At 38.5% G+C, this 25,231-nt stretch overlaps 1 protein-coding gene across 4 annotated transcripts in view; it reads left to right on the top strand.

Moving 5' to 3' along the window:
* The window catches only part of PATJ (PATJ crumbs cell polarity complex component), a 383,422-nt gene that overhangs the window by 100,621 nt on the left and 257,570 nt on the right, over positions 1–25,231 (top strand). For all 4 annotated transcript variants that reach the window (XM_070786441.1, XM_070786442.1, XM_070786440.1 and 1 more), the window contains exons 18-21: positions 9,314–9,523; positions 14,813–14,929; positions 16,585–16,980; positions 22,508–22,631. In XM_070786441.1, the coding sequence (XP_070642542.1) occupies positions 9,314–9,523; positions 14,813–14,929; positions 16,585–16,980; positions 22,508–22,631 (847 nt within the window). The remainder of the gene's footprint in view (positions 1–9,313; positions 9,524–14,812; positions 14,930–16,584; positions 16,981–22,507; positions 22,632–25,231) is intronic.

The raw sequence follows: 25,231 nt of genomic DNA, 5'->3' as shown, positions 1-25,231 counted from the left end.
AATAGTAAAAAAAATGGGGTTAGAGTCTGATAAGATAGCATAGTCATTATTCATTAGAATCATTTGGTTATTGCCTTGCATTCACTATAAATCCATTTCTTTCTCTTTCCTAAAAGTAAATGCTTAGCTTATTGGTCAAGTCAGAAGATGCTCTTTTAGTGTAATTAATTACCTCCTGTTATCTTAAACCAGAACTATGCTAGTGATTTTAATTCAACTAATAGTCTCTAACGTGTCTTTTGTTGCTATCAAGAAATGGTAAAAAAAAAAAGTTGTTCTAATATTCATCTTATAAAAAAGAGCACATGTAAATATTTTGTTGTATCTTTTGTTTTGATGGTGGACTACTCAAGGAAGTTAGAGATTGCATAGTTAAGCAGCATTTTTATGAGTTCTTCAAAGACATTACTAACTACATTTATTCCATGTTTGTGACCAAAGTGTAGTCTTTTTCATTGCTGATTCTGTGTTTTGAATTAACTTCTGTCATTCCCTACTTTTTATAGTGGTTTTGTGACTATTTTGGTAGAAATTAGTAACAAATTTGACTCAAGCTATTCTGTCAAATTTAGTTATAGTATTTAGGAGTTGGGGAAATGGATCACAACTGTCACGTATCCAACTGTCCCATTTTACAATTAAGGAAACTGATACAGAGAAATCAAGAACTTGTGAAATTGTACACAGTCAGGCTGGGGGCTCAAAACTTGTTGCTTGACTTCTAATACACACCCATTCTACCACTAGCGAATTGAATGGCTGTTTTCACTGTCTTTTCTTTATCTATATTTTCTTCTTTTTAGAAGAATGTTTGGATTCCTGTTTCCTGACTGACATTGGTCACTGGAAATTTTAATTCACACCAGCTGTACATCAGAGCTCCTGCAGATCACTATTTTTTCATTAAGATCTACACATCTCTGTGTGTGTGCGTGCGTGTGTAAAAGAATCTTTGCTTTGCCCTTCTTTACACTCAATTCCTTCTTCTGCCTACTTCTACTATGAAATAGCTGGCTGTCTTGTTTTTAACCTTAATGGTTTCTTTCTGTGTTCTCCATTTCAGTAACTTCCTTGAGATTTAGCTGTTAACTCACTTCGATTTTAACTTACTACTCTTTGGTTCAAAAAAGTATTACCACGTTTAAGAGTATAGTCTTCAGACCTAGAACAAATTCATAGAGACAGAAAAAAGAATAGCGGTTACCAGGAACTGGGTATTGGGTGGCTGGCGGGGGGCGGGTAGGGGGGAATAGAAACTCATTTAATGGGCATGGCGTTTCAGTTTGGGAAGATAAAAATGTTCTGGGGTTGAATAGTGGTGACAGTAGTTCAACCATGTGGATGTACTTGCCACTGAACTGTACACTTGAAAATGGTTAAAATGGTACATTTTATGTTATGTGTTTTATTTATATATTTATTTATTTTTGGCTGTGCTGGGTCTTGGTTGCTGCGGGGCTGTTCACTAGCTGTGGTGCACAGCCTTCTCGCTGCGGTGGCTTCTCTTGTTGCAGAGCACAGGCTCTAGGACATGCAGGCCTCAGTAGTGGCTGCGCGTGGGCTCAGGAGTTGTTGCTCCCAGGCTCTAGAGCACAGGCTCAACAGTTGTGGCACATGGGATTAGTTTCTCTGCAGCGTGTGGGATCTTCCTAGACCAGGGATCAAACCCATGTCTCCTGCGTTGGCAGGCACATTCTTTACTATTGAGCCACCAGGGAAGCCCTATGTTATATATTTCAATACAATAAAAGGTAGTAAGTCAAAAAAGAAACAAGTATACCCTTCCAGAAACAAATATTTGTCTCCTTGCTACTTTCATAGTTTTCTCTCAGTTGACCATTATTTAGTTGGAGCAATTCTCTTATCAAATAGTGTGTGCCAGCTGCCTTGTGTTATCCAGAAATTAATGTATATAGAGACTTCCAAATAATCCTTGAGACACAATTCCTCACACTAATGTGAGTAACTGTTTATGGAGTAAAATTCAGTAGCCTGATTCTGTAATAATGTCACCACAATAGTGAATTCATAGGTTAGGAGATCTGATTCGTAGAGCACTTTCTGTCTCACAGTTGTCTGAAGCTGTTTTCCTGGTCATTCTTTGGACCCATTTCCTTTTGGTGAAGGACTCCTGTAAAAGAGGAGAGTACGTGTTTTGGTGTGGTGAACTGTCAGCACAGAGCTGTAGTGACGTAGGTACCATGTTTCTCCTCATAAGTTTACTATCGGCCAGCTTTGTATTTTATTTTACCTAGTTGACAATAAGTGTGAACGTTATCTGAGGTAAATAATTTTTACCCAAAATAAACTATGGCCTATGTCTTTGCTGTCCTATTGTGGTCTCTACATTCTTATTCCATTATTTAATGTTTTAAAAAATTTGATCCATCACCCGGAGTGGATTTTTCAAACAAGAAGAACAACCCCAGATTTATCCTTTGTTTTGCATTCATGTAGTTAAGTCATTGTTACCCCTTGATTTTTGTTTTCCTTCGTTGGAGTAGTATCACAAACATGTAAAAGTTGAATGTCAGAAGTGTCCTTGGTTTATATCTTTTATTCCTGTTTTTCTAAAAAATGCCTCTTACTGAGGCATTGGCCAGTTTATTCAATGTGAGCACTTTTCTTCTCGTTTGTTTCCTCTGTCTCTTTTTTATGTAACATTTCCTGCTTCGTGCCTTTCCACTGAGTTTGCCTTGGTTGCTTGCTTGTGTCCATTATTTTAGTTTTGGAGCAGCTTTAAGGAGAGCGCTCTCTACCTCTTCTGCCTGATACCCTTGTCTCTGAGAGAGCCCAATTCCAACTGAACCGCCCCTGTACGGTGCTGTAGTTTATGTGAACTCCAGTCTCTTTGATCTATGGGAATGTATACAAATATTCATATAATACATTTTTATAGACACTTCAAAACTTCGAATTCCATCCATTCGGTCGTAATGGTTGTCACATGTTTGTATGTATTCACCTGTAAATGTTCTTAGCTCACCAAAGAAATGGATTCTTGAGAACCTAAATGTAAATTGACATTGGCAAGGTGCTTCTTTGGTGGTCCAGTGGTTAAGACTCTGCCTTGCGACACAGGGGACACAGGTTGGGGAACTAACGCCTCACTGCTGCGAACAGCTAAGCTTGCCTGCTGTAACTACCGAGGCCTGCATGCTGCAGAGCCTGCATGCCACGACTTGAGAAACCGAGCACCGAACTAGAGTACGTGTGCCCCAGTGAGGATCCCACACGCTGCAACCAAGACTCCACAGAGTCAAAGAAATAAATAAATTAAAAAATAAAATCAGCAAGCGCATGTTTAACTGTCTACGTAGGCACGCTGTACATTCTGTGCGTTCTTTCGACTAACTACCAACATATAAACCTCTGGTGGTCAAGTAGGGTATTTAAGGGGCTCAGTTTTATACACTTTGGCAAGGTGTTAATAAATATATGTTCTAACAATTTACTTTTTCTCAGCATTCATTCATTCAGCAAATGCTTACATTAAGAAGCTGTATCTCATAAGTAGCTAAAAGCATAAACTCTGGAGCTTAACTGGCTGGTTTAAATTCTGGTTCTATTACTTACCAATTGTGTGTTTTGGTTATTTATTTTTTCTCTGTCTTAGTATTTTCATCTGCAAAGTAGGAATGATAATGGAACCTACCTCACATTGCTGTGAGGATTAAATTGATTCAAAGAGTTAAGATATTTAAGTCATGCCTGGTGGCATGGCAAGAGCTCAGTAAGGGTTGAGAGTTGGTTGTTACAAATGATGGGATGTGGCCTTTGCCTTTGGTGTACTTACAGTCCAGCAAAGAGTATGAAACTAAATAGATTCAGTCATTTGATGTTTCAGCTATTATTCAGTCCCTTCTATGTGGCAGGCTCTGTAGTCAGCCCTGGGAATAAAATAGCAATAAGCAAACATATCCTTGTACTCATGCAGCTTATTTTTAGTAGGGAAGACAGTTAAAATAATTCCAGTAAAATGTCAAAAGAGTTGTAATAGGAAAAAATGCAACATGCTGTGGATACATCTAGCAGGAGGGCCTTACTTATTCTAAAAGGTCAGGACAATAAGGAAACTATATTATGAAAAATGCTGTAAGGGAAGGTCTTTTTTAGGTTTAGAGATATTCAGAGTAGGAAGTGCTTGAGTCTTCTTTGGGAGATCTGGGAAAGCTGCTCATTGGAGAAAACATGTGAGCTGACTTTAGTGGCAAAGGTACGGATAAGGGCAGTGGGGCGGGGAAAGCATTTCTGGCCGATGGAATGGTTTGCAGAATGTCATGAAGCATGTCAGTGCCTTTCACAGTCCTGAACTTCAGTAGTTCTGGATTGTTGGGACAGTGTGTGGGGCAAATGAAGGGGGCAGTGGTATACGTGGGAGGATCAAAGGGAGATCTGACGAAAGTGGGAATCTGAAGGAATTTCTCTGCCAAAGAGTTAGCACTTTATTCTGAAGGCAGTGGAGTCATTGAAGTGCTTTATGCAGAGGAGGAATTGCAATCCCATTTTTACCTTTAAAAATCATTAGTTTGTCTTTGTAAACAATAGACTGAAGCGGGTAAGACTGGAGGCAGGTAGACCTTTGGGGAGACTGAAGCAGTTGCATAGGCAAGAAGTAACGAGAAGCAGAAATGAAGAGGATCGGATAGAAGAGACAGAAGATCAAATTAATATGCCTTAGGTAGCAACTCAGTGAAGGGGCGAGGGAGAGCAAGTGAGTGCTTGGGCGTATGGCAGTGCCACTCAGGGACTATGGGAGAAGAGGTGTTTGTCACCTTGGATTTCCTCCAACATTGAAACATCCTGTGTTTATAACTATCAAACATTAGAATCATTTCAAGAGACCTCAAAAATCCTCATACGCACTTTTCTTCAGGCACTTTTATTCGCCTGCAAGACAGAGCAGTTGGATTGGTTCTCTGTGGATTTCATAGCTCAGTAGTGAGAAGTCAGGTTAGAGCTCCTATCTTCCCGTGCAGCATTCTGATGAAAGTTGGTTGTGCCTAGTGGATTTGTAGGGAATGACTTTCATAAATGGTTGAGTTAAAGCAAATATATGAGATACTGTTAGAACATGTGTAAGAATATAAGGGTTTTGAATAAATAGGAAAAAAACATCAGAGGAGGAGATGGCTTGCCTAGTAGAGGATGTATCTTGTCTTCTGTGGTTGGTATTTAGTGCCCCCTATTGGCTGTTTAGTTTAAAGCAACACCTTGATTATTGAATATGATGTTCCTTGCAGTGTTATTTACCAAAATAAGAAAAATCAGAGATTTTAAGATTATGATAAAAGGTGATAAAATATGATAGGGGCCTGAAAAAAATCTGGATAGAGTCTAGGAATTGGGTAGAGTGTCTTGAGAAATGTCTTTATAACATTTTGTTGTATTTAACATGGGTATGATATTATAGTGTGTATTTCCAGAAAACAGACTTTCTGATGAGAAGCAACTTGGTTTTAAAGCATATTGTATGTGGCAAAGCGTTAAGAATAGTAGCTGCCCTGGTAGGCAGTGACAGCTGCTGTTTTTCCATAGAGTGGCCACTACATGTGATAACCATGAAGGGAAATGACTGTTACTCGTTAAAGCAACTCCATTCAGCTACTTGAGAAATCACGTGGTCAGAGAACTCGTCACAGAAAATAAAGTGGTGATTATCCATAATGGGGTATCACCAGAAGTGGGTGGCTTGTCTTTTTATAAGTGACAAGGAAGCTGCCGTTGGGTTCTCTCCTCCAGGAAAAGGAGTAGTGGGTTAGACTTAGTGTTCAGGATAACTGGGAAGTCCAAGCCTGGATAAATTTTAGTAAGCAAGCACACCTGATAATACTTTGTGGTTGAAAGACGGTTGCATTTTGTAGAAATAAGTGCTCACCGTGATTTTTCTGTAAAGGAAATCTAAAATCTATTTTCTCTTTCCATTATTTCCTGGTTAATCTTCCTTTGAAATGTTTCTAATTATCATTTCAACTGGATTGCATCTTGAAAACCAGTTCACCTATTTATTTGGCTTAAAAATAGTACTTTCTGATTAGATGTTATATGAAACTACAGAGATGGCTTACACTACCAAGTGAAATCATTTATTTGCTTTTGGTATATTTTACTGTTGCAGTTTTCTCTGAGAAAGTTTAGTAATTATTGATAAGAAGTGATGCTAGCTGCTTTCTGTGCATTTCATGAGGGGAATAAGCTATTATGTAGTTTCCCTTCCCCCCCAATAAAAAAGCCTTCCATCAAAAACTGACATCCTAAATGAAGGACATAATGGTACAGCTTATTTATTAGCATGTCAAACTTAAAATGTAATGGTTTCATATTTCAGAATGAAAAAGTGTGTTGTGATTCATGGTTGTCGGTGACAAAACAGACAGCTCTTTTACATTACTGCACTGATTGCCGCTGATAAACCACTGTACTTTTTTGTGTGTATTTCTTTCTGTTTTCTTCTTATGCAATAGCTCCCTCTACTTGAAAATATTGGTGTAATTATAGTTTAACACTGTACTTTATTAGTGAGTTCCCATGACTATTTTTACTTCCAATCCTGTTAATAAGTATGTGGTGTTATACAACAGAGTATATTAGAAATTTACCAGGGATCTCTTGACTTGGGAGTGGAAACGCAAGGCTTAGTTAAGGAAAGTAAAATAAATTGTTTGAAGGCATTTTTCAAGGGATTAGCTCTGTAGCCTTTGTTGATTTAAATATGGTATATTTGGTTAAGATTCCATGCAGAATTGAAAATAAACCTCGATGTCTACAATAGAAAGCAATAGAAAGGTATAGAAAACTGCCACAGAAAACTTCAAAGGAACCATCAGCCACTTCAAACAGACATAGCCTGGAACATGGCAAATTCTCACTTTTGTGATTTCAAAGTCTTGCAATTCTAACACAAAAGGTTGTAGTTGTTACTTTCTCAGGAGGGGTTTAATAGAAACTAGCAGTAGTAAAATCTCACGTTACTGCTTCTTGCCTGTATGGAACAGTATGTGCGTAATGAAACAGTAGGAGCAAAGTACATAAGCCAAGCAAGTGATGGGTTTGTTGTAAGGAATAATTGAATTAATGATTGTCAAGCACTTAGAACACAGTCTGACACATAGTAAGTGCTATATACCAGTACTGAATAAAATAAAAAATGATGGTGTGGCTATAAACCAGTTCATTAGCCAAATTTATTTATAGAGTTGTAGTGTTATTTTCTGTGCTTAATGAAAAGAAATAGGGGGCCCTCCCAATGGATGAGGGCCCTCCCAATAAAACATTGGTTTTATTCATGAATTGATATTCATTTTCTTTATATTAGAATAGTTTTTGCCTCAGTTCAGTTCAGTCGCTCTGTCATGTCCAACTCTGCGACATCATGAATTGCAGCACGCCAGGCCTCCCTGTCCATCACCAACTCCCGGAGTTCACTCAAACTCATGTGCATCGAGTCGGTGATGCCATCCAGCTGTCTCATCCTCTGTCGTCCCCTTCTCCTCTTGCCCCCAATCCCTCCCAGCATCAGAGTCTTTTCCAATGAGTCAACTCTTCGCATGAGGTGGCCAAAGTATTGGAGTTTCAGCCTCAGCATCAGTCCCTCCAATGAATACTCAGGGCTGATCTCCTTCAGAATGGACTGTTTGGATCTCCTTGCAGCCAAGGGACTCTCAAGAGTCTTCTCCAACACCACAGTTCAAAAGCATCAATTCTTCAGCACTCAGCTTTCTTCACAGTCTAACTCTCACATCCATACATGACTACTGGAAAAACCATAGCCTTGACTAGATGGAGCTTTGTTGGCAAAGTAATGTCTCTGCTTTTCAATATGCTATCTAGGTTGGTCATAACTTTTCTTCCAAGGAGTAAGCGTCTTTTAATTTCATGGCTGCAATCATCATCTGCAGTGATTTTGGAGCCCAGAAAAATAAAGTCTGCCATTGTTTCCACAGTTTCCCCATCTATTTCCCATGAAGTGATGGGACCAGATGCCATGATCCTTAGTTTTCTGAATGTTGAGCTTTAAGCCAACTTTTTCATTCTCCTCTTTCACTTTCATCAAGAGGCTTTTTAATTCATCTTCACTTTCTGCCTAAGGGTGGTGTCATCTGCATATCTAAGGTTATTGATATTTCTCCCGGCAATCTTGATTCCAGCTTGTGTTTCTTCCAGTCCAGCGTTTCTCATGATGTCATCTGCATATAAGTTAAATAAGCAGGGTGATAATATACAGCCTTGACGTACTCCTTCACCTAGGGGTATCTATACCATGTCTTAATTTTAGGTTATATTATTTTTAAACATACTTTTGAAATGCAGTGATATATGCCATGGTTTTCATTTCTTTTCGGAATTTAAATGATTTAGTGAGAAGATTTTATACTGGTCAAGTGCTGAAGAAAGGAATATCATTTCCCATAATACACTTCTCTTGGAACTTACCTGGTGCCCAAGAACGATAATACATGGGCTTGTTTTAGGTCCATAGTATGACTGTGCTTCAGGATGTCACAGTCTTTCCCAACTCTTTCTACATCTTTTATGCTGTGTCGTTAGTTACTCAGTCATGTCCGACTCTTTACGACCCCATGGACTGTAGCCCACCAGGCTCTTCTGTCCATGGAATTTTCCAGGCAAGAATACTGAAGCAGGTTGCCAGTTCCTACTCCAGGGAATCTTCCCAACCCAGGGATTGAACCTGTGTCTCTTCCCTAGACCTTTTGTGATCCAACAAAATATTAATTACCACAATTTTTAAAAAGAAATTTGTATATATTGAGCACTAACTCATACATACAACTAAAATTGTGAAGTCTATATCTTTATTTTGATACAAGCTGATATTTTTGTGGCTTTATAGAGTGCTATTTGAATAGATTCTGTCTCTGGAAGAATACCACCAGAATACTGGACACATAAAGTAGATACTCAGATATACCCTTTTCTGTTGAGCTCTGCTGTGTTGCACTTTGTAGATATTTCATTTTTTACAAACTGAAGGTTTGTTAATAACCCTGTGTCATTAGATGATGGTTAGCATTTTTTAGTGATAAGGTATTTTCAGTTAAGGTATAACTTTTTTTTTAAAACATAATGCTACTGCACTCTCAGTAAAGAGAGTGTAGTATAGTGTAAACTTAACTTTTATGTGCACTGGGGAAATGAAAATATTCACGTGACTCGCATGATTGTGATAGCTGCTTTATTATAGTGGTCTGGAACCAAATGCACAATATCCCTGAAGTGTGCACATACATGTCTTAAGGCTGTATATTTGTTTTTAGAGGACTGACTCATCTTTCTCATTTCGCTTGATCTTTAGGACCCCTTAGATCCCACCAGATCAGTGATTGTGATCCGCTCCCTGGTGCCGGATGGTGTGGCAGAAAGAGGTGGAGGACTATTACCTGGTGACCGTCTGGTCTCAGTCAATCAGTACTGTTTGGATAACAGCACACTTGCTGAAGCTGTGGAAGTGCTGAAAGCTGTGCCACCGGGCACTGTGCGCCTTGGCATCTGTAAACCTTTGGTGGTAAGTGTCGAATTTTGTTAATATAGGAAATGATAATACTGTAATAGTTAAAACATGGGGATTTTGCAGACAAATTCATCTGGCCTGAAATCTCTGTTCCTCTGCATATTATATATGTGTCCTTGTGCAAGTTACCTAATGTCTGTGACTTAATGCTCAGAAAAAGTAATGTCTACATCATAGGATTTTGAGGATTAAAGATGATATTTATTAAGTGCTTAGCACATTACATACTAGCTGCCAGCATTACTAGTCCAACTACTACTACTTTTATCTTCATACCTTTGGCACAGAATTCTAAGTTCTCACTGCATTCCATATGACATAAATTAAAATAAGCCTGTTTATGTGTTTTGACTTTCATTTGGGCACAATGTCAGAATGGTTCAGTAAGTTGAAATCAGTTAACCATTATCATTTTAATGATATAGCAATGAAGTCATAATATGATTTTCTAACCATCAGAGTGCCTCGTAACCCCTAGCATCTAAACTCTGGTTTGGTTAAGCCACCCTGAAGTCATCTTATTGTTTAATCTCATGTACTAGGTCAGATCACTGTTTCTTTTTCTTTCTTTTTACTTTTGCAACTTCCCTAGATCACTGTTTCTGACTGAAGTATTATTAGTTATGGTGCTATTGAGGTTCCCCAGTGCTCCACTTAAAAAAAATACTGGTTGATAATTGGTATTGAAGTATTATTGAGTGCTAACTTTATGTCAGTCAGTACTGTAAGCTCTTTATACACATTAGTTTAATCATCACAAAAACTTTAAGAGGAGGTAGTCCTCTTATTACCATCATGACAGATGCGTTAGTCCAGACATAGAGTTGAGTAACTTATCCAAGATGATATAACTAGTTAGGGGCAGGGTTGAAATACGAACTCAGCAGAGTGGCTTCAGACTCTGTGTTCTTAGTCACAATGCTGTATATTCCTGTTTTAATTTGTTGTCACTAGTTCAGTTTCACGCAGCGTGTCTGAAACAGATACCGTGATTGTAACAGTAGAGTGTTGGACTGGATTTCAAGAAATCTTGGCTCTATTTCTAACTTTGCTGCAAGTTAGCTCAGTGGACCTCAATTCACCCATATGACAAAGACATAAAAATCACCTTGAAGATGTTTAAAATGCAGTTTCCCAGGTCCTGCTCTCAGAGATTCTGATTTGGTGGTTCTCAGATTCTCAGGAATCTGCCTCATGTGAGTCACCATTGTATTTCTGATGCAGAATTTTGTACTTTGAGAAACACTGTACCAGTAATTTGGTCATAGGTACCCCGCTTTTCTCGGAGAAGGCAATGGCAACCCAGTCCAGTACTCTTGCGTGGAAAATCCCATGGACGGAGGAGCCTGGTAGGCTGCAGTCCATGGGGTCTAAGAGTCGGGCACGACTGAGCAACTTCACCTTCACTTTTCACTTTCATGCATTGGAGAAGGAAATGGCAACCCACTCCAGTGTTCTTGCCTGGAGAATCCCAGGGACGGGGGAGCCTGGTAGGCTGCCGTCTATGGGGTCGCACAGAGTCGGACACGACTGAAGCGACTTAGCACCTAAGCCTACTTTTTCATTTCTGAAAGACTGAAAAAGACTAGAGAACCGATAAGATCATTCTTAACTCTAAAAGTTCCTTTATTCTGTGAAATATATTAGCATACTATAGGCTTCCCTGCTGGCTCAGTGGTAAAGAATCCACCTGTCCATGAAGGAGATGCAAGTTTGATCCCTGGGCGGGGGAAGATCCCCTGGAGAAGGAAATGACTACACACTCCAGTATTCTTGTCTGGGAGATCCCATGGACCGAGGAGCCTGGCAGGCTACAGTTTATGGGGTCGCAAAAGAGTTGTACATGACACAGAGACTTAACAACAATAGTGAGTGTTCATATAGATAGATATCTGTCTATATATAGTTATATGTTCATTCGTAGACATAGATAGATTCATGTATTACACATAATATTTTTGCATTGGAGAATTTCACATGACCTTCATATATTATTCATCACATATTACACATAAAGATGCCTATATATTGTACCTATCAGTTACTTTAAGCACTTCAAAATGGAATATGGCACATAGCTAAGGCAAGGTCTTGACTTTATATTATGTATTTGGTGTGTGAGTTTTGCCATAGAATATATACCATGAGATTCTTGGTTTGATTTCAGGACAGATTAAGGAGGGAGAAGTTTAATGATTTTATGGGGACATCTTTATTGGTGTTTTGGATTGTGGCAATAACTTTGTCTAGATTTTCCCTGATGATTATTTGCCTGATTATTGGGGTTGCCAGAGGAAGTCCTAATTATTTATGGCCTAAAGGACCTAAACAGTGTGAATTTACTTTAAAGCAATTTAAAGAAGTCTCAGGCAGTGTAAAGAACAGAACTTATTACCAGGTGGCTGTGGATTCCTGTTCCTATGTCTGGTAGAGGTAGAGCTGCAGAAACCTCGGGACCTTGGAGTCTTGCTCTGAGAGATTTTGAAATGCACAATTGTGAGGTGGCTCCTTGCCTCACCTTCCCTCAGTGGGTATAAGGCTGCCAGGGTGCTGGGGAGTATGGGGCCAGTAAAGGAATGAGAGAAGGTCACTTTAATTTGTAGTGGAATTACCACTAAGTATTGCTTCTTTAACATCTGGGTTCTTTAAGCAGAACAGTGTGAACTGTAGGTAACCATGCATGGATCTTTTCTGAGGTCTATCTGTCTGTGTCTCTTTCTCACGGTCCAGTGGGTGGCCACTTACGTCATCACCTAGTGTTCGCTGAGCATTTGTTCTGTCCTCAGCAGAACTGGGGAGAGAGTGTGAATAAAAAGGTCCAAAGTCAAGTTCAGGCAGAAAGACTATGAATATATAACAGGAGAACAGAATTATTTTTTGTTAAGTCTTATACCATAGGTATAGATATGTACTATCTATAGAATATAGATATTATGTAATCTTATTTAGATTCTTATTATCTATATATTTTCATGTTAACCACAAATGTGACTTCTCTTTTCTACAAACTCACTTCAAAGGTCCTAGATAAAAAATGAATGAACTGACTTTAAAAAGTGCATTGTATCGGACTTCCCTGGTGGCACAGTGGATAAGAATCTGCTTGCCAGTGCAGGGCACATGGATTTGATCCCCGGTCTGGGAAGATTCCACATTCTGCAGAGCAACTAAACCTATGTGCCACAGCTACCAAGCTCGCACTCTAGAGCCTGCAAGCCACAGCTACTGAAACCACGTGCCACGGCTGCTGAAGCCCACGTGGTCCAGGGCCCGTGAGTCACAACTACTGAGCCTGTGTGCCAGAACTACTGAAGTCCATGCACCCTAGAGCCTGCACACCCCATCTATTTACTGAGCTCACACCCTATAACTACGAAGCCTGTGTGCCTAAAGCTTGTGCCCCACAAGAGAAGTTGCCACAATGAGAAGTCTGTGCACTGCAGTGAAGAGTAGCCCCACTCACCACTGCTAGAGAAAGCCTGTGCAGAGCAACAAAGACCCAGCACAGCCAAAAATAATACGAGAAATAAATTAATGAAACAAAGACATCGTATCTTCAGAACTCACAGGACAGAACTGTCAGTGGAGTTACTGAGCCAGACACCTGTGGGTTTGGCTTAGCTCTGTGATTTGCCAAGCTATGTGTCCTTGTGCCTATTATTTAACCTCACCAGCTCCTACTTGCGACCATGTAGCATGCTAGTTTAGAGCACAGGCTCTAAAACCAGATGGCCAGGACTCAAATTCTGGGTCTGTAACTGACTAGTTATGTAACTTTGAGCAAATTACCGTGCATCTGTTACTTATCTGTAAAATAGGGTTATTAAGGCCACCTACTTCTTAGAATATATATTAATATATTAATAAATATATTAAATAAATTGATATATTTAAAGTGCTAAAACCTGTACATGTGATATACATATATGTAAATACATATATTTGCTATTATTTTTATGTAAATATAAAATCCTGACCTAATAGAATAAATAAATAGAACTGGTACTAAGTTCTTAATATAAAGATTAAGCTGAGACGAAGCGTGTAAAGTGTCTACCATGGATTGTGATGTATAGCTAGGACTTGGTAGACAGTGGCTGTGTTATTACCTGGAACTGATGCTGAGCTGGTGAGCACTAGGATGGTTGTCCTTCTGATGGAGAGTGGCTACACTGTACTATTGTTAAATATTTTGAGTATCATCCTGTATAAACTTAGGCATTTCTTAATATTAAGGTCTGTTCCTGGGGAAGTGATTTTTTATTTAAGGAGTACCTAAACAGAATTAAAAGTTTGAGAAGTTTTGACCTGAATATGGCTTTTTTTTTAAATCATGAAGGCAAAGTTTGGTCTAATGAAACACTGTACATTAAGTACTATGTACTTGCACTTAATGGAAAGATGAGAATTAATTTTAAAAACATTTTAAAACAAAATGTTTTCTTCAGTACAGAAGTGCTTCTTTGGTTGCCAGAGCTGGGGGATACAAACCTCCAGTTATAAGTCCTAAGGATGTAAGGTACAGCATGGGGACTGTAGATAACAATACTGCGTGGTATATTTGAAAGTTGTGAATGTTAGCTAAACTTTTCATGGCGATTATTTTGCAACATATACTAAATCATTGTGTTGTATACGTAACACTAATATAATGTTGTATGTCAGTTGCTGCTGCTGCTAAGTTGCTTCAATCATGTCCGACTCTGTGCGACCCCATAGATGGCAGCCCAGCAGGCTCCCCCGTCCCTGGGATTCTCCAGGCAAGAACACTGGAGTGGGTTGCCATTTCCTTCTCCAGTGTATGAAAGTGAAAAGTGAAAGTGAAGTCACTCAGTTGTGTCTGACTCTTTGCGACCCCATGGACTGCAGCCCACCAGGCTCCTCCATCCATGGGATTTTCCAGGCAAGAGTACTGGAGTGGGGTGCCATTGCCTTCTCGGTGTATGTCAGTTCAGTTCAGTTGCTCAGTCATGTCCGACTCCTTGCGACCCCATGAATCACAGCACGCCAGGCCTCCCTGTCCATCACCAACTTCCGGAGTTCACTCAAACTCATGTCCATCAAGTCAGTGATGCCATCCAGCCATCTCATCCTCTCTCATCCCCTTCTCCTCCTGCCCCCAATCCCTCCCAGCGTCAGGGTCTTTTCCAATGAGTCAACTCTTCACATGAGGTGGCCAAAGTATTGGAGTTTCAGTTAGAACTCAATAAAAAATAGGTTCATGGTTTAAAAAACAATTCTTCAATCATGCTAAAAAAATTTTTTAAATGCTTCTGTTTTCAGGAAGGTGATAAAGAGGAAGAAAGTTGCATTTTACTTTCAAGCAATAATGAAGACAAGACTGAAATTTCAGGAACAATTCATGATATAAATTCTTCTTTAATACTTGAAGCACCCCAGGTATTTAGTACATTTTTTTCCCATTTAAACAGTTGCTATTATAAAGAAGACAAAAGTTTGTTCTTACTATCTTGGCTAAATAGATACAAATTAAATAGTCTCCCCCTTTAAAAGTTTTTTTAAAACTGAAATCTTTTCTCTTTTGTATCACTTTGCCTCCATAAATGACATCGGCTAGGTATAAGGCATTTTCAAAGAACAAACATACCTTATGACTTGATATCACTAATACACTCTTAAAATTTTGAGAGTAGAGAGAGTTTTGAAAATAGACCTGCATTTAAAATGCTGTAGAACAAGAGCTATATTAAAGAACTTTTTTTTTCCCCAGAAGAACTTCTTATTGAATACTTTCTAAAGAAGAATTATTTAGTCAAACCTTACTTTATGCTTTAATATTAGAAAGTATATTTTGAAACTTTTCCTTTTTCATTCTTAAAGTGAATTGTGTTTATTTTGCTTTCAGCAGTTAGAGTATGGTTTTTCTTAACTTGATAACAACTGTCTTTTGATATTCTTTTCGTAGTTGGTTGACAGTGTCGAAACCTGATATGTAGTCCTGTAGTGTCCATTATATATATTTTTCGGTTTATACATTTTTTTGTTACAATTTCTTAACTGTGTGACATGTTTAAATATACCTTCTAAATACTGTTTTTTCTTTTTTTAAATAACAGTATTTGCCTTACTATATTAACTTAAAAGCGTCCCTGCAATGATGTCTAGCTGCAAGTGAGGAAGCAATGGCAAGATTCTTCCATTCTTTTCACGAATGTACATTTATTGTAGATTCTTTTCACGAATGTACATTTATTGATATTTAATGAATAGGACTTAAAATAGGAAATGTCATTGATCCTTCAGAGGGAATTGGGCCTTATTGTGCTTAGCACCCTCAGGTCCCTTGAAGTTAGGTCAAAGGCTCAGCAGATTCATATATTCCTCAAGTGTTCCTAAGAACTCAACAAAATTTCTGCTCATGTGTGGGGACCATCTAGCTTTAGTTCTATATTCTTGCTTTTTTGATTAGTGAAGTTTGAATTAATTGAAGAGCATACTGTATTCATTCCTTTTTGTTTTATATTATTAATGCAAATGCAAAAATCAACTTTTGTTAAATGGTGTATTATAAAAGAGTCATACTCAAAGTAGTTGCACATATTCCTTATATCTTTAGTTTGTAGAGAAGGTTTTGTAAACATTCGAAGAGGCATGAACTTTTGAGTTACATAAACCTGATAATCCTGACTTTAAAGTCTTTGCTTTCTTCTGAGATGGTATGACATGCATCCATACTTATGTATTACTTTTTATATGAGATGCATGAATTAAACTTTAAGTGTAGCAGTTTAACAAAACTCCTGCTTCTGAGAATTTTCAGGTGGCTAATGTGTAACGAACCTTTTAGACTACTCAGTCACCTTGCCGAAGGCAGATTGTTGCCTCTTTTGTTGTTTCTTTTCCAGGCTGTGGTTTGTGTGGCAGTAAGGTTATATTTTCCTCTGTTGTAATGGAGAGCTGTTTGGGTTAACCATGCATTGACATATAATACTGTTACTGCAGTTATGCCAGGATTAATTTTCCAGTTAATGTGTAGAGTGCAGCTTTAAGACAGAGTTTAAAGTTTTGTTTTGTTTTGCAATTTTTATTCACAGGGATTTAGAGATGAGCCCTATTTTAAAGAAGAGCTTGTGGATGAACCATTTCTAGATTTGGGAAAGGCTTTTCGATCCCAACAAAAAGAGATAGACAATAGCAAGGAGACCTGGGAAATGCATGAATTTATGGTCCCTAGGTTGCAGGAGATGGGTGAAGAAAGAGAAATGCTTGTTGATGAAGAATATGAGCTCTATCAAGACCAACTTCAGTCTCTGGAGTCGTATCCCTCATCACACATCCAAGAAGCTGCTCCTGTTCTGTCTATGAAGGAGGTTCACTTTGGTACACAGTGGTTCCCGGATTGTGAACTGCCCGAGCCTCAAGAAGCGGGATGCATGATGAGCATGTACCCTCAGGACATGCAACAGTGCGGCTGTAGCCCGGAAGAAATGGTAAGGGATTGGAATGCATCTTCCGCATCCTTCCTGACTCCTCCCCTCCCCATCTCTGTCCATCAGTCATGTAACTTTTAAACACACGAACACAATTTAATGGATCTTTTCATCATTGGACATTTTTTTCCCAAAAATGTACCCTACAGTGTGTTGGTTTTAAGTAAAAGCTCATTATTTCTTTATTGTATAACTGCTAGTTGGAGTCAATAAGCTACAGTTGCTTTGCTGTTATGATGTGATTTTTGTTGTTTTTTTTTTTTTTAGCCTTGCTTTTTTAGTGATGTTTTCCTCCTGATACCCATTTCAAGGAAGAGTTCTTTCATTATTTGTGATTAAAAAAAAAAATCCCTCAGGGAGATATAGCTCTGTATTTCTCACATAATGTGTTTGTCAAGGAAAATCAAGGCAAAATTGATTAAAAGATTTGTTATTTCTGTCTTGCTTATCCACACTGTCCTCTGTTTTATATATAATACTAAATAGAAAGTCACTGAACTCTAGAAAATTATCTTTACATTAGTGATACTGCCTGTGGACAACTTGGCAGGAAAACATTGTATTTACTAGGTTAGCTCTTGCTATTAAATCACCAGTAAACTTATTTTTAAAAATAATATTAGGGTTAACTGGCCACCAACTGGAATCTTTTGGTAGGGGTGTTTTTAATGTTTTATTTTTGTTTATTTCCTGACCCAAATTAACTTCCAGGCAAATGAAGAGAAAGTTTTCTGTATGGAGTACGTAGCAGCATGTTCGGAACAGTATGGTGCCCTCTTCAGTGAGGTCAGCAACTTCCCTGCAGTGATGTGCAAAGTGGCCTTCCTTTGTTCTCTCACAGGGCAGATAGAGCTGGGTTTTGTCCTTGCCTCCCTTTGACCTTCCTCCCCTTTCCATTTCATTATGGGTCTCTCTGCAATGCGAGATGCTATATTTATGTATTTAAGGAACCCTTGAGGATTACCCTTGATACTGGACTCTGGGCAGTCTACCAGAGAACAGATGTTTTGGAATTATGTGAATCATGTGGGAAGAGGTGACATAGAATCACCTGGTATGTTGCTGTTGACACTGGTTCTTTCTATCTCTGCCAGTCCCATTCATGAATTTATTCAAGTCCCACTCCTGTGTCTGCTAAGTGCTTGACTGCAAACACAATATTTCGTTATATGGAGCAAATTATAAATATATAAATAAATACTCCTGTTATGTCTGTTTTCTTCTATAAAAATAATTTTTTTCCATTTACTCAAATATAAGGCAACCTGAAATATAGTCCCATTTTAATATATAAACTTTTAGAGATATAGCTGAATAGTATATTCATAATATTTACTTTATATATTTAGTTAAGTGTCCCTATTTTAAAAGCTGTAAAATATCAGGTGTTTGCCTGTTCTTGGATTTAATGATGGAATTTTACTCATATTCCTTCAATGCATATTTAATGTCAGAGTCTACATTATTACTAGAATCACTTTTTGATCTTTCAATACTGTTTTTCAACCTTACCATCTTCATTTCCATCTGCGTTGTTTGAGATATAGTAACTTTTTAATCCATCAGTTAAGTTCAGTTCAGTCGCTGAGTTGTGTCCGACTCTTTGCGACCCCATGAATATCTCAAGTATCATTGCATAACGTTAGGTTTTAAAAAATTCCTCTTGTAAGTTTTTATTGATGACCCAATCAATCCACAGGGTAGCCACTTCCTCTATTATTTATCAAGCTCATTATAAAGTTTGTTTAAACAGCATTCAGTGCTCACAGTTTGAAGGACACACATCCTAGTTACTAACTTTGTTAAACTTCCCAGCTTTCTGATTCTGCTAGGTAACCTGTAGGAAACGATAGGCTCCTTAAACTGGCATTGATTAAGATTGTTTTAGCCCTAATGTGTCTTACCTAACCAGTATTTACTTTCTTTAAGTAATTATATGCTCCTGCTTTGGGGCATTAACTCTGTCTTTTAAATTGAAGTAGTGTTGATTTGCAATGCTGTGTTAATTGCTGCTGTACAGCAAGATGACTCAGTTATACATCCATTGTTGTTCGGTGGCTAAGTTATGTCTGACCCTTCAGACATAACTATGACCCCATAGACTGAAGCATGCCAGGCTTCCTTGTCCCATTTTTAACTGTTCCATTATGGTTTATCATAAGATATTAAATACAGTTCTCTGTGTTATACAGTAGGACCTTGTTGTTTATCTATTCATATATAAAAGCTTATATCTGCTGACTGCAACCAGGAGGAGGGTCATCTCTTCCCCAACTCCATTCCCATTGGCAACCACCAGTCTGTTCTTTATGTCCATGATTCTGTTTCTGTGTCATAGATAGGTTCATTTGAGTCATATTTTAGATTTCATATGGTGTTTCAGTTCAGTTCAGTTCAGTCGCTCAGTTGTATCCAACTCTTTGCGACCCCATGAATTGCAGCACGCCTGGCCTCCCTGTCCATCACCACTCAAACTCACATCCATCAAGTCGGTGATGCCATCCAGCCATCTCATCCTCTGTCGTCCCCTTCTCTTCCTGCCTCCAATCTTTCCCAGCATCAGAGTCTTTTCCAATGAGTCAACTCTTCGCATGGGGTGGCCAAAGTACTGGAGTTTCAGCTTCAGCATCATTCCCTCCAAAGAAATCCCAGGGCTGATCTCCTTCAGAATGGACTGGTTGGATCTCCTTGCAGTCCAAGGAACTCTCACGAGTCTTCTCCAACACCACACTTCAAAAGCATCAATTCTTCGGCACTCAGCCTTCTTCACAGTCCAACTCTCACATCCGTACATGACCACAGGAAAAACCATAGCCTTGACTAGACGGACCTTTGTTGGCAAAGTAATATCTCTGCTTTTGAATATGCTATCTAGGTTGGTCATAACTTTCCTTCCAAGGAGTAAGTGTCTTTTAATTTCATGGCTACAGTCACCATCTGCAGTGATTTTGGAGCCCCAAAAAATAAAGTCTGACACTGTTTCCACTGTTTCCCCATCTATTTCCCATGAAGTGATAGGACCGGATGCCATGATCTTCGTTTTTGAATGTTGAGCTTTAAGCCAGCTTTTTCACTCTCCACTTTCACTTTCATCAAGAGGCTTTTTAGTTCCTCTTCACTTTCTTCCATAAGGGTGGTGTCATCTGCATATCTAAGGTTATTGATATTTCTCCCGGCAATCTTGATTCCAGCTTGTGTTCCTTCCAGTCCAGCTTTTCTCATGATGTACTCTGCATATAAGTTAAATAATCAGGGTGATAATATATAGCCTTGACGTACTCCTTTTCCTATTTGGAACCAGTCTGTTGTTCCATGTCCAGTTCTAACTGTTGATTCCTGACCTGCATACAGATTTCTCCAGAGGCAGGTCAGGTGGTCTGGTATTCCCATCTCTTTCAGAATTTTCCACAGTGTATTGTGATCCACACAGTCAAAGACTTTGGCTAGTCAATAAAGCAGAAATAGATGTTTTTCTGGAACTCTCTTGCTTTTTCCATGATCCAGTGGATGTTGGCAATTTGATCTCTGGTTCCTCTGCCTTTTCTAAAACCAGCTTGAACATCTGGAATTTCATGGTTCACGTATTGCTGAAGCCTGGCTTGGAGAATTTTGAGCATTATTTTACTAGCGTGTGAGATGAGTGCAATTGTGCAGTAGTTTCAGCATTCTTTGGCATTGCCTTTCTTTGGGATTGGAATGAAAACTGACCTTTTCCAGTCCTGTGGCCACTGCTGAGTTTTCCAAATTTGCTGGCATGTTGAGTGCAGCACTTTCACAGCATCATCTTTCAGGATTTGAAATAGCTCATCTGGGATTCTATCACTTCCACTAGCTTTGTTCGTAGTGATGCTTTCTAAGGCCCACTTGACTTCACATTCCAGGATGTCTGGCTCTAGACGAGTGATCACACCATCGTGATTATCTGGGTCGTGAAGATCTTTCTTGTACAATTCTTCTGTGTATTCTTGCCACCTCTTCTTAATATCTAATGCTTCTGTTAGGTCCATACCATTTCTGTCCTTTATTGAGCCCATCTTTGCATGAAATATTCCCTTGGTATCTCTCATTTTCTTGAAGAGATCTCTAGTCTTTCCCATTCTGTTGTTTTCCTCTATTTCTTTGCATTGATCGCTGAGGAAGGCTTTCTTATCTCTTCTTGCTATTCTTTTGAACTCTGCATTCAGATGCTTAGATCTTTCTTTTTTTCCTTTGCTTTTCGCTTCTCTTCTTTTCATAGCTATTTGTAAGGCCTCCCCAGACAGCCATTTTGCTTTTTTGCATTTCTTTTCCATGGGGATGGTCTTGATCCCTGTCTCCTGTACAGTGTCACAAACCTCAGTCCATAGTTCATCAGGCACTCTATCTGTCAGATCTAGTCCCTTAAATCTATTTCTCACTTCCACTGTATAATCATAAGGGATTTGATTTAGATCATACCTGAATGATCTAGTGGTTTTCCCTACTTTCTTCAATTTTAGAGGTCTTTTTCTTACTGTTGAAGTGTGACCTGTATAATCATGAAAAAATGCGGACTGTTGTAAAAAATAAAATTTATATTTTTGTTTTGGACGGTCTAAATTTCCAACAACAGAGAATAACACAGTGCTATTAACCTTAAAAGAATTAAGGCCATGGTCCCCAATGTTTTTGGCACCAGGGACTGGTTTTGTGGAAAACAGTTTTTCCACGGACCATGGTGGGGGAATGGTTTCAGGATGATTCAAGCACATTACATTTATTGTGCCCTTTATTTCTATTATTATTACATCAGCTTCACTTCAGATCATCAGGCATTAGGTCCTGGAGGTTGGGGACCCCTGGTTGAAGGTATATGTCTGTGGTGGCCATATGTTGCAATTTAATTTCATACATATAAATGTTTTTTTAATATCATAATAAAATACATCAGTGAAAATTGTATGTTCTGGAAGGTTATAACTTTGGAAAACCATAAAAGACACGTGTACAAAAGGAAGACAGGGAAAGCGTAATAACTGCTGACTGTGCTTATCCGTGGGTTTTAGGTTCGGGGAACAGGTTGTTTATTAGGTAGATAAGAGTGTAAGGCGGGGCATAGCAAAGGCTTAGAACTATGAAAATTCACCAGGTGTTTCTTAAGGCTGTGAAAATTAACCAGGTGTTTCCAGATCAGCAACGAAGCTATTTAAGTTGTGATCCAGCATGATCTAGAATGTAATGTGTATCAACCATTGACCTTGCTTGCCTTGATAGATTGTTTATTCCTCTACCTTGGTGAATGTTTATTTGAATGCATTTATTAATGTTATAAAATAATTATTTTGTTAAAAAATCCAGTGTTTGGAAAAAACAGATTTTTACTAGCCTGTTCTCTTGCAGATATTGTTAGTAGCATTTGTAACTGCTTACCACAGTATAAACGTTACTTGAGAAGGCCTGTTTGCAGGGCCAGTTTTCCACTATCGTTATGATCTGGATTGAACAACATTATGGTGTTCCACATTTTATCATAAAGTGCTAATGCATTTCTGTTTTTCTTCCTCTCAAGATGAAAGAGAACTTTGGCATCGATTCCCTCTCCTCCATACCCTCAACTGAAGGAAACACTCAACAAGGCAGATTTGATGATCTGGAAAATCTTAATTCATTAACAAAGAGTAGTCTGGATTTAGGTTTGTGATTTTCATTTCTCATAAACACAAGTTATATTATTTTGCAATCTTTCAGTATTATTTGTACATATGACAAATTTTACTGTCATATTTTCATTCATTATATTATTTTGAATTGAAATCTCCTTATTAATTAATCTGTTTCTAGATATCTGGAAAAGTAATGTGACTCATATTTCAACTTAGAGCTTTCAGATTCTGCTTTCTGTGAGGGCTGCATTTTCCCTGCCTCATTTTGCTTTTTATTAGCTGTGTGGATTACAACTAAAAGTAGTGCCATATACTGATCTGAAATAAGTCTCTACTAATATATATTAAAATCTCTGATGCTATTAAGTGATACTGTTAGCTCATTGAATGGGGTTGTTAAATATTAATAAAGAGAGACATATTTTAAACATTTATGAAACATTTTTATAGCCATATATTACAGTCAATTTTGGCACATTAATAACTTAGTTTCCATTAAAGAATCCTAATAGTATAGTGCTTCTCCTTGCCTCTTCCCATACTGATTCTTATATATTTTTGAAAACTTGACTTTAAAAAGTAATCTTTCCTTATCCAACACTGCAATATCAAATGTCATTGTAATATTAAGATTCCCTAGGAGAGACTAGTAAGTTCTTTCAAAGTATTGGGATTTATAGAGCCATTGTTCAGGATTTATGCTGTCTTTCACCTGTTTTGACTCTGCTTATGGGAAAAGTCTTTCTCTATGGGCAGTTCTTATGTTATATGATAATATATTGTTAGGAGAGAGAGATACCTGTAGAAAGTTATATAACTGGTTTATATGAATTCAACATTCTATCAAGTAAAATCTAAAACAATGGGGTTCTTTTAATGCTGGTAAAGATTGAAGGCATTGAGATGATAACAATTGCCAGTTCCCTGCCAGTTAGAATACATCATGAATAGTTAATTTAAAAAATTAAGATGGTTAATTTTGAATATCTTAGATTAAGTGAATCTATTCAATTTTTCATAATGTGTAACTGATTGTGGCTAGGAGAAAAATGTAACTTTTTTCACAAAATTCTCCTCGTATACTGTTTTTTGTCTTGTTTTTTAAATTCACCACATTTCTGTAACCCTCTATTAAATACTTGAGGAAGAGTTATGGCACAAATGAATGAATCAATGTGTTTGATTACCATTGATATTAATAGTTTATAATAATATCCAGCATTGTTTCAGATCAGATAATTTTGTTGTGGAGAGCTTCCCTGCGCATTGTCAGATGTTTAGCAGCCTCCTTGCCTTCTCACCCTAGATCCCAGTGGTATTCCCATTCCTAGTCATGATCAAAATCAAAATGTCTCCAGACGATGTCAAAAAGTCCCTTGGGAGACAGAATTGCCCCAGCTTGAGAACCATTCGCTGTTTTATACTGTCAGGATTGCAAGCGGTAGGCTGGAAATATGGGCTGAGTGTTTGTGAAGACGGACATTGGAGTTAGGAGAAAGATAGGGGGAGAGACTTTGTCCTCATGGGATGATTCAACCTTCCTCTGAGCCGTCCTCTACATATCATTTAAGAGACTCCAAAGTTATTTCCTCTGACTTCTGCTGCCTGCATGAGTTTCCCAGGGCCCTGTAACAAGTTACCACACACCTGGCAGCTTAGAACACCAGAACTTAATTCTCTCACTGTTCTGGAGCCTGTAAGTCCTAAATTGGAGAAGACAATGGCACCCCACTCCAGTACTCTTGCCTGGAAAATCCCATGGATGGAGGAGCCTGGTGGGCTGCAGTCCATGGGGTCGCTAAGAGTTGGACATGACTGAGCGACTTCACTTTGACGCATTGGAGAAGGAAATGGCAACCCACTCCAGGGTTCTTGCCTGGAGAATCCCAGGGACGGCGGAGCCTGGTGGGCTGCCGTCTATGGGGTCTCACAGAGTCGGACATGACTGAAGCAACTTAGCAGCAGCAAGTCCTAAATTAATATGCTGTGCTACTTCTGAAGGCCTTGGGGAGAATCTGTTCTTTTCCCTGTCCAGCTTCAGGTGACTCCAGCATCTTTTGGCTTGTGACTGTTTCATTCTAATCTCTGCCTCTGTCCTCATGTGGTCCTCTCCTCTTCTCCATGTCTTCTCTTCTTTTGTCTCTTATAAGGACACCTGTTGTTGGATTTAAGGCCTGCTTGGATTGTCTCATCTCAAGATGCTTAATTTAGTTACATTTGCAAAGCCCTTTTCTCCATGTAAGGCTTCATTTATAGGTTCTATGGCAGATATAGATATCCAGGTGAACCATCAATCAAACTACTGTACTGCCTTAATCTAATATTTAGCAAGGCACTTGGATTCTATTTTTGGAGATTATAGCTTTAGGTATTTAGCTACATTTGTATACCTTAGGCCTGTCCTCACTAGGAAAGTGTTCATAACCACATGTGTTTTGGAAAAATTTTCAACTATCAGTGAATTTATTTTTGAGCATTCATAGCAAAAAAATTTTTGAGAGCTTCCAGAATGCTGTGACAGGTGCAAATACTTGGATTAATGCTAACCATGGGTGAACTGAGAAATTATTGATACAGAGTCAGTACAGTTTCATTCCCAGGTCCCTCAGTACTAAGCCGTTAATCTGCTA

Source organism: Bos indicus, chromosome 3 (assembly GCF_029378745.1).
Source record: "Bos indicus isolate NIAB-ARS_2022 breed Sahiwal x Tharparkar chromosome 3, NIAB-ARS_B.indTharparkar_mat_pri_1.0, whole genome shotgun sequence".
Classification (NCBI taxonomy): Eukaryota; Metazoa; Chordata; class Mammalia; order Artiodactyla; family Bovidae; genus Bos; species Bos indicus.
This window is presented reverse-complemented; position numbering and strand designations above follow the sequence as displayed.